The sequence below is a fragment of the Paroedura picta genome, chromosome 10 (genome assembly GCF_049243985.1).
Source record: "Paroedura picta isolate Pp20150507F chromosome 10, Ppicta_v3.0, whole genome shotgun sequence".
Lineage (NCBI taxonomy): Eukaryota > Metazoa > Chordata > Lepidosauria > Squamata > Gekkonidae > Paroedura > Paroedura picta.
In genome coordinates, this window is record NC_135378.1 from 49,745,444 (window position 1) to 49,758,970 (window position 13,527).

The 13,527-nt window shown below is 44.2% G+C and overlaps 1 protein-coding gene across 1 annotated transcript; it reads left to right on the top strand.

Annotated features, from left to right (window-relative positions):
- The first annotated feature begins 6,782 nt into the window (after window positions 1-6,782).
- SFRP2 (secreted frizzled related protein 2) lies at window positions 6,783-13,235 on the top strand. Its single transcript, XM_077300055.1, has 3 exons — window positions 6,783-7,481; window positions 9,188-9,268; window positions 11,911-13,235. The coding sequence occupies exons 1-3, from the start codon at window positions 6,983-6,985 to the stop codon at window positions 12,213-12,215; spliced, it is 885 nt and encodes a 294-aa protein (XP_077156170.1). The 5' UTR covers window positions 6,783-6,982; the 3' UTR covers window positions 12,216-13,235.
- Window positions 13,236-13,527: the final 292 nt, after the last annotated feature.

Genomic DNA, 13,527 nt, shown 5'->3' on the forward strand with positions numbered 1-13,527 from the left:
GCTTTTCTTTCATATAACAAAATGGCTTATGTGAGAAGGAGAAAAAGCACAAGCTATCACAGTCCCCCAAATATGAGGGAGAACACATTTTATTTAGGAAACTAGTAGCGTAAGCCCATTGTAGCAGGAAATACAATGGGCGCTAGTATGGCATGATGGTGGAGTGGAGTGCTTTGAAGTCTTGGGTTTGGAGGGAGGGACGGAGGGAGGGAGGGAGGGAGGGGAAAGATGCAGTGTCCAGAACACTGGAAGGAAGGAAGGAAGGAAGGAAGGAAGGAAGGAAGGAAGGAAGGAAGGAAGGAAGGAAGGAAGGAAGGAAGGAAGGAAGGAAGGAAGGAAGGAAGGAAGGAAGGAATCGCGCCTTCTGATTGGTCCCTCCACTTGTCAGTCCAGGAGCAAGGGGCTGGTTTCGATCCTGGATTCAGCCCACCCCAACCCCCCTTACTCTTTTATTTATACCACGAAGTGCGATATACAGATAGAATACATTTTACGACAAGGATTCTCGCCTCTATAGAGGAACACATCCACATAAAGGGTGGGGGGGGGGGGCGGCTGGTGTTGCACTGACCTGGCATGAGTCAGCACACATGAACACCCATGGAGAGATTCCTTCCCTCCACTCCTTCTTTGCCTCTGCCCCATACCTCCAACAGTTTTCTAGTGTGCTCGGTCCGTAAGGACTTCCGTTTCACTGAGCACACTAGAAGATGTGTTCCATAAGTACCTATTCTAGCATTCATTACAACTTTGACAAGAAAGACTATGTGCAAGCATAGTAACATAGCTGATTTTTAATGGCTTGCTTTCTTTTACACTTTAGAAGAAGAAGAGGTGGTTCTTATATCTTATAAAGAAACAGGTGAACTATTTCCTGGATTGGAACCACTCTTGATCACATTTTCTTACCTGTAAGCAATAATCATTTCCCCTCTCACAGGATTGTTTTAAGAATAAATAGGATGCAATGTGGTTTAGCCTATAGACACATTTAAAAAACTCATATACCTTGTTAAAATTATGTATACACTGTTAAATGCAGTGCCATCTTTGTACACAGATTTCTTAGCTCAATAATAATGGTTCCTCTTGCCAAGTTCATTGTACTTTCCAGAGCAGTCTTGCATACCAACCCAGGTGGTATATGTCATTACTGTTCCTATGCTTTGTAGAACATCCCTTAAGAAAGGCTTGAAACACAACACCCATTTTTAAAAGTGAAACGGGAGCTCCATGCAAAATGTAATCCTATTCTGAAAATCATTTCTCGGATGAAAGGAAAAGAGCTGACACAATCTTGATCAACAGATTGTGAAATCCTTTTACTAGAACATGTAATTTGATTTCAGACCCTCCTTTACATCTTTGTAAAGAGGCAAATATGTTAAAGGGCAAATGCCCCCAACTTCACCTTTATCTTGGTCTGTACCTTAACAAGGGACTTATCTTCCTAAACTCTCTTAAATTGTGGGAGAGCATGAAACAGAAACCAGGTGGGGGTGGGGGTGAGGTAGAAAAGAGTACAGATAACCTTGCACTTGGTTATTTCTTACAGAGAATATTTCAAATTTATGCTTTAGCAAAAGAATTCCAGTGGGATACCCATGTTTGTCTATTGCAGCTAAACAAAACAGAAGTCCACCTAAGCCTGCAGAATGTCATGACTTAGGAAAGTTGTAGTACTAAATGCAAGTAAATGTATTATGTGTTTTCACAGAATTTAAAATGTGTTGCTCCTCCCCACCAATGGAAGAGCACTTTTATTGGCAGAAACTGATCATAGGATGGAGTCTATGTCTGTCCTTTAATAATTCTTTAATTTCTAGCCCGCCACTCCCATAAGTGGCTTTTAGCGGGTTACAGAATTATTCCCAATAAAACCCCATTAAAAGCCTCAATATAATTGGGGAATAGTCCATTGTGTGGCTTTTACAGTGCATCAACATTCCTGCTATGGTCTTCTTTTAGGAAAGCTCATGCAGCCTTGAATTGGTAAAGAATGAACTGCCAAAGACAAATATTGCTCTACTGTTTTTGCAAACCATATTGCTCTTTCAATTTCACCAAAAAGTTGTTTTGTGCTCTGCTAGCCCTCCTGTATGATACATGCAGCTGGTATACCAACACATTATAAAAGAATGGGCAATGCTTTCCCTCCCTCTCACAAACATATCTGTCTCCTCTCTAGCAAAAGCCTTTTATGATGATGATGATGATAATAATGTCCAAAGGGTAACCATGTTTGTCTGCTATAGCAAAATAGAAAACACATCCTAAATGCTACTTGATTTCTGTTATACTGTGCCAAAAAGCGACCCCCTCTCTCTATTAGGAGGGGGTATTGTATTTTCAGTCTTGTTTGGACTAATACATTAGCAGCAGTAGTAAGAGAAATCCAGATTTTATTTTAAGGAATAGGCTATAATTTGTTACATTTACATTATATATTTTTAAAAGGATTGCAAACATGGAATCCAGAAGGAATTGTCTGAGTCTGGCACTACGTGCGGTTTTGTTGGACCTCTTTGATTGTTATTCTGTAAAATTGTTATTCAATTATTATTATCATCACCATTGCTGTTATTTCTATTTGATACAAAAAACTGAGTTCAATGTATCGTTCCTTTACATTCCATGTGAACCGCCCTGAGCCTTGGGGGAGGGCGATGCACAAATATAATTAATTAATAGATGAATACATAAACCCAATATTACATTGATTTGAAATAATGAGCCATATTATGGCTGTAGTGCTCTAGCATATAAAATAATATACAAAGTCAGTATTGAGGTACCCACTTAAGCTATCCAATATCTCAAAATAAAGATATAATTGGGAAGGCCTTTTTGGCCTTAAGTCTTAAACCCATACCGAAGCAGGGGGAAATCACCAATTCATTTTCTTATATAATATTTAAAAGGCTGGGCTTGTATGTGTGTCTTGTAGGAGCATCTGTCACTATAGGACGAGGTGTTAGTCAAGCAGTTTTTTCTCTCTTCCTGGATCACATCTTTAGGATGTAAACAGAACTCTGAAAGAATCATCACCTACACCAGTGGTCCCCAACCTCTGGTCCGGAGACCGGTACCGATCCGTAGATCAGTCGGTTCTGGGCAGCGGCGCCTCCTCGTCCTCCTCCCCGGCTGCTGTCTCGGGGGCTGCCCTGCCACTCTGCCGCCGGCTCACTTTTGGTGCTCCCCGGTGACTGCCATGGCTGGGGCTCCCCCTCGGAGTGGCACTGCGTAGATGCTGCTGGCAGCACCCCCCAGCGGGCGGCAGGAAGTCAGGGGTGCCGGCAGGAAAGCAAGGGGATCTGGGGCTCAGGTGGCAGAGGCGACGTCCCTCAGCAAAAGACTACCCCCCCCCCGGGCCTCAGTAAAATTGTCAAGTGTTCACCGGTCCCTAGTGATAAAAATGTTGGGGACCACTGACCTACACCAGTGGTTCTCAACCTTCCTAATGCCGCGACCCTTTAATACAACTCCTTATGTTGTGGTGACCCCAACCATAAAATTATGCAAGTGTTCTTTCACAGAAATTAAACCCAAACTGACCAATGGCATGAAGACCCATTATTTATTATTGTATATAAATTATTTTTCCCTTGGGGATTCTCAGTTCAGTTTTACCTATTGTCTCACTATGCCGATCTTGCTCTTTTCCGCTGCTCCAGACAGATGAACACTCTATCTTGATCTACCCTGCAAGACTGTTGTGTACATGGTGCCCCCTCCAGCCAAGCTGTTTGCCCTGCTGCGACCTCTATGAAACGGTCATTCGACCCCCAAAGGAGTCCCAATCCCCAGATTGAGAACCACTGACCTACCCTGAAGAACATTTTCTTTCTCTTTGGGTGTGTGTATACACATACATTAATTTCTAACATGCAAAATAGCTTACAATAATGATAACAAAGACAAATCTATAAAAATCCCAAACAAAGATGGGATTAAAGTGAGGGGGAACGATGTGTTTCCCCTCACTTTAATCCATCCTTGTTTGGGATTCCATGCTCCATGCGCGCACACACTCCATTAACAAATTTAATCCAAACCAGACTTTGCTTAAGGTTTAAAGGATGACAGAGACGATATCAGTGAACACTTCCTGGAAGATGTTCCACAATGGGATATAATCCACCAAGATTCTTCTCCAGTAGACACCTGTCTTTCTTCAGAACTGGATATGCTGCAATGCATGTGTTATTAAAAGGTGGATGAAAAGTCTCACACATCTTCTTTCAGACGGACTAATTTCATCATGCATCCACCATCAAATCTGCTTTTTTCTTCTCCGAGAATCAGGTTCACAATTTGAGCCCAATGAATTGGAATACAAACGCAGTGTAAAAGCTTACCTCTGTGGTTTCCCCTGCAAAAAAAAGGATGTCTATTAATTCTCCACACATCAAAAGTAACAAAACATGATAAATGGAAGGGATGGTATTAAATTACCAAAAAGAAAAATTTCTCTGTTCAATTAAAATAATTGCAAAACTGCATTTCCCTAATTCATACAAAATATATCAATTTAATTAACAAACATAGTATTTATTAACAAACGTTTACACATCAAGGATCCACACTACAATTATCACAAGGCTAGGCTGTTATAATGCACTCCACAAAGGCCTATTCCTAAAGTCAACTTGGAAGCACTGGCTGGTACAGAGCACCATAGACCAGCTCTATCAGAAGCCAGCCAGAACATGCACATCACACACACTCTGAAAGAACTCTACTGGTTAAAGATCAGTTAAGGGTTTCTGTTTAAGATCCTGGTTATCATCCAGAAATATTTAAACTTAGGATTCTAGTTATCACAAAGCTACATGATCTGGTATGCTATGACACGCTCCATCTTAGGCTAAAGCGGTCTATTAGGCAGATGAGCAATTGATAGACTTGGCCTGGATTGGCTAGCTTGGGACATCCCGGGGACTGAGGGCTAGGGGTATCAAGGGAAGGATCTGAATATAGTCACCAAGGAGTTGAGATCATAATTAAGTTAACAAGATAGAGCCCAAACCTAGGTGAGAGAAGTAAAGAACTCTCTGGCAATCCGTATGATATCTCCAAAGTGCCACAACACTCTGTGAATTTAATGCAAATGCTACATCCAATGCTGCTTGAGCTGATCTTCCAATGCAAACAACTCATGTCCTAAAGCCAGTCAGCCTCACTCCCCTAACATATATCATGAAGAGATGCAGTTTGAAATGGAAATTCCAAACATTTTTGTGTGAATGATTGGATATACATACAGCAGTTCATGGCTCCAGTCCATGAAAATAGCAAATGTGAACTGGAAATATGAAATTTCATAGTACTTTCTTTAAGCCCTTTAGGTATTGAAGGAGTGGAAGACCTCCAACACTGCAGACTGCATAAGCACTGTAAGAGAAGGCCAGCACTAATCCACATTAGGGGAAATAATGCAATCTCAATTGCACAGCTCTTCCTCTCCATGCCCTCATTAAGATCCAATATAAATATTCTACCAAATGTATCGTGATCTAAATTTGTTACAACTTTGGCCAATTAGTGCCCCACAAGGCTCGGGGGAGGTGCCTCCCCTGAACATTTCCCAGACCTTTTGTCCCATTTGGGGGGGGGGGGGATTATATGTAACAGCTAAGTAGGGTATTAGGCCCTTCTAAGCAGGGAGAAGCAAAACTGGACTTTTGGTTTGGGGGTTCAGTTCAGGAACACAGCAGACCAAACCATAATTTTATGGCTGTGCCCATCCCTAATCACAACAGATGTCCCATAAATAGAGACCACTTCCCCCTTTTGGGTCAACATGTAGGGAATTTCCTGGAGAGGAGGAAGTGACCACAGCAGGGTCTTGCAACTCCCGTTGTAGTCTGGCAAAGTGTGCTCTGCACACACAGCTACCCACTTGAAGATATAGGAACTGTTACACCCAGAACGCTGATTCCAGTCCCCACTCTGGAGACGTTCATTCTGGTCTCAGGACCCACATTCCATACTCTCTCTCTCTCTCTCTCTCTCTCTCTCATATGTTGGCGTCCCAAACCGTTCCAGACCACGGAACATCATTCCATCGGGAGGGGGGGGTCTTTTCACTATATCATGCAAGTCCACTGGCATCCCACTATAGCCAATGGGCCTCTCAAGGCATCTTCACTTGTTCTCGGGAAGCGTGCCTGCACTCCAAAGCTCACGCCTTGAATAAATCAAGGCACCTCGGTAGGCATCCTTGTGCAGCGTTCTAGCACATCCGTTGGACGGAACCTGGGACTCGTGCGCCCTGCCAGACCAGATCCTCGTCCTTTGCCCGATCCCACGCAAGGCAGAGAGCAGAAAAGGGGGCGATTGCTCCACAGCAGCCTCTCCCCCAGCCCTTTCTTCCTTGGCGGGGGCGTGGCCAAAGAGGGTGCAGCCACCGAGGGGGCGTGCCGTCTCGCCGTCCTGGCGCGTTGTGTTCGTGCCCCCCGGGTTTTACTGACTGGAAAAGCTGTCCGTTTCCTGCCCACGCACAAAGCCCGATAAGGCCCTCTATAGGGGGCCAAGCTCCCTAATGACTCAACGCTTCGCTCAGCCCACTGAAGCGGTTTCCCGGCGAAAAGGGCCAGGCGGCCGTTCTGCAAGCGCTCTCGGAAGCGCTCTCGCCAGGCGCGCCTTCTGCCTTGGAAGCGCGCTTGCCAGAAAGGGCAGCCTCCCGGGGAAATCGGCCCCCAGCACCAAGCGGCCAATCCTTGCCGCCTTCTGCTCGGCCGGCCCCGCCCCTCCGCCTGCCCCAAACCCCCTCTCGATTTGCATAAAAAATGCTCGAGCCCGCTGGTGTGCAGCGCGGAGTGGGCAGTGTGCGTGTCCGTCGGCGCCGAGCGAGCGAGCGGGAGGCCGGCGTGCTCGGGGGGCAGCTGCATGTAGCCGGCGCCTTTCTGCCTCGCGCCCTCGCCGCCCGTGCCGCCCCTCGCCGCCTGCAGTGCCCCCTCCCCGCCCGCCGCGCTGCGAGATGCCCCGGCGCGACCTCGTGCTGTGCCTGCTCCTGCTGGCCACGCCATGCCTCGCCTCCACGCGCGGGCTCTTCCTCTTCGGGCAGCCCGAGTTCTCCTACAAGCGCTCCAACTGCAAGCCCATCCCCGCCTCCCTGCTCCTGTGCCGGGGCATCGAGTACCCCAACATGAGGCTGCCCAACCTGCTGGGCCACGAGACCATGCAGGAAGTGCTGGAGCAGGCGGGCGCCTGGATCCCGCTGGTGCAGAAGCAGTGCCACCCGGACACGCGCAAGTTCCTCTGCTCGCTCTTCGCGCCCGTCTGCATCGACGACCTGGACGAGACCATCCAGCCCTGCCACTCGCTCTGCGAGCAGGTGAAGGACAGCTGCGCGCCCGTCATGTCCGCCTTCGGCTTCCCCTGGCCCGACATGCTGGACTGCAGCCGCTTCCCCCAGGACAATGACCTGTGCATCCCCCCGGCCAGCACCGACCACATCCTGCCCACGCCCAGGGAAGGTAAGCACTCTGCCGCGCCCTTTGGAAGACTATGCGAGGTTGTGCATAGGATGGCGGTGGCCTGTGCCTAGCTCAGAGCCTTCTAGATGTTGACTCAGATGTAAGTCCCGCTGAGTCGGGGGTAGGGGGGAGAGGAGACGCATGCATCTGCAGCCAAAAGTAAGTGCATTTAGTCCTAAACCTTGTGTTTTTATTGTGCTTTTCCCCAGGTAAGGGTACAAAGAATTGCAGCCTAAGTAAATGCATGGAGAAACAAACCCTGTCAAACTTAATGGTACATTGGAAGGATGTCAGGACTGGCTGCCCCTTACCTGAGACTGGGGGTGATTTCCAGTGAGAAGCGTCCTTCAGAATAGCAGCATATAGTAGATGCCTTTTCCTTGAAATATGTACAGAACCTACATTTCCCGTGACTTCAAACCCTCACAGCTCTAGAGAATGACACCATGGCACACCCATGTTCAGAACATTGCAACTCTGCTGGACAAACAGTCCATCCCAGGTCTAAATATGTTGCTCAAAACGAAGTCCAATGGGAACATTCGTCATTTCCTAGGATATGTACTTAAGCTTGCAGATGTAAAGCCCAGTCCTATGCAAATTTACTCGGATACGTCCCTTGGATTCCATAGTAGATGTGTTTAGAGTTGCAGAATAAGTCAGACCTAGCTAAGCAGGATGCCTTGAGTCACAACAGCTTTCCCCTAAAGACTATTTCTTGGTACTTATTACCTACTGTAGCGTTTTTTCTCCAACAACTATTTGCTTTTCTGGTGGAATGGCAGCATTGAATTTTAGAGTAGCTCATTTCCCATTTAAACTAGTTTTGACTATTGTAAGGGTTTTTTTTTAATGAAAATGACTGGCATAAGACCAGCAAGAACTTGTTTCTTCCATTGATAAGGGGGAGTGAAACAGTTCTTTGCGGTCCAGAATAATTTGTTGCTAGATAAATGCAAAATGTGTCAAATCCATGAATTGTCATTTTTAAATGAAAACAAACATTGCCTGCAACTTTACTAGTTTACTACATGGGAAGATGGCTTTAATTAGCTACATGAAAAAGAGAAAGATGTGAGATTTCTCCAAGTTTTAAATACAACAGACAGGAAAAAAGAGAGTAGTCATTCTGATCCAACTAAACAGGGAAACCTTGTGCATTGTATAGCCTGTCTCTTCCCCTCCTCTCTACTTCTCTTCCTATCAAGGCATTGATTTCTCTTTATGCAAAGAGAGTTAGGAAGGGGAGTAGCAGCTATTTTAATCTTGGTGCTGAGAATTCGCATACCTTCTTTTTCAATATCCCATCAAATTTCTTTTCTTTGATATGCACCAAACATTGCTATGAAGTTTTCATTTCAGGTGTTTCCGCCCCCCCCCCCACTAAGAACAAACTATCCCAAATTCAAAATCATCTTTAAACTGCCCTGCAGGTTGACCTAAAGACTTTGATGTGTATTTATTGCCATTCATTTCTGCCACTTTAAAAAATATTTCATCACTCTTTCCTTAAAAATAGTTCGATAAAAATTCATGTAGACAGTTTTCAAAAGGGCATTAGTAATGTTAAAAGTAGCAGAATATATGGCGGGGCAGGGGGGAGCAGAATTTGGTGACCATGTCTGAAAGAAGCATACTTTGCTTCCAAACGCCATCTACTGTTCTCTTTTGAATATGGGCTCTGTTTTAAATATTTGCATTTCTAGCACCCAAAGTGTGTGATGCCTGCAAAAGCAAGAATGAGGATGACAATGAGATTGTGGAAAACCTTTGCAAAAATGACTTTGGTAAGTGGAAGCATGTTTCTATGATTTAAAAGGGCAGGTTTTGCAGTCTTGTTGAAATATCTGTTGTTAGCTAACTTTTCTTCAAATCAAATGATTAATATCCTAGCTGAGAAACTGTTCAACAGGAACACAATCCCACTTTACTAGGATAAAAAAATTAGTGTGGTTATTTGGCTTCGCTGTGTTGGCTTTCTAGATGCATAATGCCCTCTTTTTTGGAACTAACATGACAGCCACTCCCTTGTTCATAGTAAAGTGCCTGCTTTTATGAGAGGTGGTGGGGTCTGTATGCTTCAGAAACGGTTCAAAGGAGATGCTTCCTATCTCCCTGCTCCATAGCGGCATAAATCTCTTAGTGCGATCAAGCCCACTCTGGCTGAGAACAGTGGATATGTTTTTCTTCCACTGGAAGGTATCCTGTCTTCCTTTGCCACAGAGGACTGACTGGAACTGTTTTATGGAAGAAAATAAGGTGCCCTAAGCAGATGGTTAACATAGTATCTGGAGCAGACAATCAGTTTTCGCTGTCTTTCAGTTATGTATCTCTGATTTCAACTCCTGGTATTCAGTAGAGCTACTAACAGCTGCTTATTTATTTTTTGGGGGGGGATCTAACCCACTTCTCCAAAGTTTAAAACAGCTAGCAAACATATTGTTAAAACAGTTCAAATAAAATCCACAGTACAGTCAAAGAAACAACTGCCCGTGTAGACTTCCCCCAGTGTCTTTGCTGCTGAGTTCAAATCCCACCCACCTACAACAACACTTCCTTATAAGCCCTTTGAAAAACAGAAGGTAGAAGGCAGAGTGCCCTTCCCTTGACAAGCTGTTCCACAGCGCTTGTATCCATAGGGGCAAGAGCACACACACCCGAGCAGAGGACAGCTGGAAGCAAGAGAAATGTGTGGGCCAATCTAAGGTAGCCAGCTAGCATACGTAGGCCAGGCAGCCTTTTCAGTATGTCTCTATAGTGTCTTTGTACATGCTAGTTTCTGTATTTAATAATGAAATTGGGATGCCACAGGTATATTTATGGTACAAAAGTTAGACGATTTGAACAAAAAGCATTACAGAGCTCTTTCCTTTCAAGAAATATATTGATTTCTAGAATTGTAAACTACATTCTCCATTGCCAGTGTTTGAAACAACAGCCAGTGTAAATTTTGACTTCTGCATCCAGTTTTCTGACAGATGTTTGTGTGCTGCTGTGTGGGTTAGTGAAGCTTACAAAAGAAAGCTCGATGCAAGCCTGGGCTGTGGAGCTGGACTCCATACTGTTTCCCCCTTGTCTGTTCCTGCAGAGCTGGGGGAGGGAGACTAAAAAAGGGGCTCCTGAGCTCTCTTGTCCTGCTGTGGATCCGACAGCATGGCTTTTCTCCTCTCCAGTTCCCACCTTCCCATTGGGGGAAGAAGAGAATACTGTGCCACTGAATCCTGCTGGGAACCAAGTGAGGCAGGGATTTCTCCTCTCAAATGCCTGAGTTGACATGGTGGGAAGGATTGGGAAACTCAGAAGATGTGAGGGCTGTGCTGTTTTATCTATCATTCCTCAGCTCTCAATGTTCATTCATGCCAGATCCCACAACCCTCACTGCTAAACCTAAAACAAAATCTGCTGTTCAGAGTTTCTCATGAAGAGTTGGAGATTCCAGAAATGATTGCAAAACAGTCATAGAATTAAACAGGTTGTGAATTGCATTACAGATGTGAGCTGGCTGGCAAATTGTTGCAAAACCTGACTATCTCTGGCTTGTTTGAGCACAGCTGATTAAATGTGAGAAAATCATTGGCAGGCAGAGAGAAAAAGATAATAGTAAACATGTGCTACAATATTATCGATTTATATCTATAAAAACATTTGCAGTGGAATTTTAAAGGAATTTATTGTTTTGTTGTAAATCAGTGTCAGATTGACAGCAGGTCACAGTTGCCTGTTACTAGCCTAAGATTTCATCTGACACATCCAACATGATCTGTTCAGATAAGTTGTTTTCTTTAGGAGTAAAGAGTTTTTTCAAGTTTCTTAAAGAGCCTTATGCTTGTTGTCCGCTTTGTTGATTTCCCAAATCAAATGCAGCTGTTAAACAAATTCTCCTTTTTGGTGGATTCTTTAGTTCACAATACACATGCGACATTGATTCTTTCTTACAGGTTCGCCTAAGACTCTCTCTGCCCCTGTAAATTCAGCCTACAACATTTTCATCAACTGTAGAGATCAAATTTCCAGTGAAAATGTAAACCTCTCCTTTTCCCATTGCAGCTTCAGTGCGAAAGCATTATGCTAAGTTAAACTCTAATGCATAATGAATGCACAAAATGGGTGCTTTTCTGTGTTTGCAAATCACAGGAAAGTTGGAGGGAAAAAAAGATCCATTTAGAAAAGATTTTGTTTTGTTTTTAAAACACCCCTCCCCAAAGGTTGATTCAAACTGAAATGACTTGCATGCCCTTTGTGGCTTTAGAAATGGAGCCACCTGCTGTCCATCCTGTCAGCCCCTGACAGTTTAATTGGCAATAGAAGACTTCCCTCCCCAGGTCCTCTTTATGTGCACTAATGGGAAAACCTCTCTCTCTTTCCCTCTCCCTCTCCCTCTCTCACCCCACTCCACTCCTCCCTCTCCCTTGCCTGTTATCCTGATTAGCCTTGAAGATAAAAGTGAAGGAGATCGCCTACATCAATGGGGACACCAAGATCACCCCGGAAACAAAGAGCAAAACCATCTACAAGCTGAATGGTGTGGCAGACAGGGATCTGAAAAAGACTGTGCTATGGCTCAAAGGTGGCCTCCAGTGTACCTGTGATGAGATGAATGATATCAATGCACCCTATTTAGTGATGGGACAGAGGCTGGCAGGAGAGCTGGTGATCACCTCAGTCAAGCGGTGGCAGAAAGGCCAGAGGGCATTCAAGAGATTCTCACGCAGCATCCGCAAGTTACAGTGCTAGTCACTTCTGGCCTTGCTGCCTTCAGTCCCTAGAGCACTCCTCAGTCCCTTGCGCCTTCCTCTTCCCTCAGCCCCAAAGCACAGCAGGCATGGGAGAGGAAGACCCATTTTTTTAAAAAAAGGAAAGGGAGGTCAGTTTTGTACATATAGTAAAACTATAAAAAAAAACTAATGACTATTTTTGTGAAGTATTAAAACATCTTGCTTAGAGCTAGTTCTTTGCATTGGTTCAGAACGTGACTTGAAACTTTAGAAAAATCTGTCGTTTTGGTTTTCTGTTTCCAGCTGTCACACAATACATTCTATATCGCTACATTTCTGTATAGGTTATATTAAGAATGAGTGTGTTGAGAATAAGGTGTGAAGTTACCACAAGGCCCTGTTGTTTTGGGAAAATAGTACCTCCACAATATCATCACTGGCAGAGGGATTAGTTGAAGGATTGCTGAGTGGAAATGATGGGAAAAGTTGCTTCGTGGTGATTTTTCCACATCAAATCAGGGCTGTGGAAAAGAGAGTTGAAACTTGGACTCTTGACCACTTATTGGTCATAATCCCATGCAGAGCTGAGCATGCGTCAGTCTATTAATTTCAGCTGGGTTTCAGGTTTCTGTTGAAGTGTGGCAATTACGGCTTAATTTGGCCTTGAACGGTAGGCCTAATTTTCTCTTGTTTGGAATGATGTGCCATCTATTTGCGTTATACTATAGAAAAATCCACTGTTGCATGTGCTACTTATGAAGAAACTTTACCAATAAAGGTATATTAACAGTTTTTTACCACAGTATTTTATACAAATTAGTCAATAACAAGAATTTTAAACTGACTGAAAGTACATTTCAGGGGAGGTTTTGTGTTTTTCTGGTGCTTTTGCCTTCACAAAGTTAACTTTTTTTCAGCCTAACTGTAATATAACTAGTGGTTATTCTGAAAGAGTTGTAAAATATTACTTTAAACAAATCTTGTAAATATTTCCAGATAAACCTTATATTCTTGTATATAAACTTTACACAGTAGTTTATCTTTGTCTTTGTTTTTTGCCATTTTTGATCCACATGACCAGAACACTTACTTATACCCTTCCCCTCCGCCCCTGTCCTTAGACCAAAGGAATCTATATTTTAAATATATCATGTTGGCTGGAACTTTCGTTTCCATCCCATTTGGATTCACCAGACAGGAATGGTTCAACAAAATGTGGTTAGTAGGGTAAAGGTTTCCCCTGTGCAAGCACCGAGTCATGTCTGACCCTTGGGGTGACGCCCTCTACCGTTTTCATGGCAGACTCCATATGGGGTGGTTTGCCAGTGCCT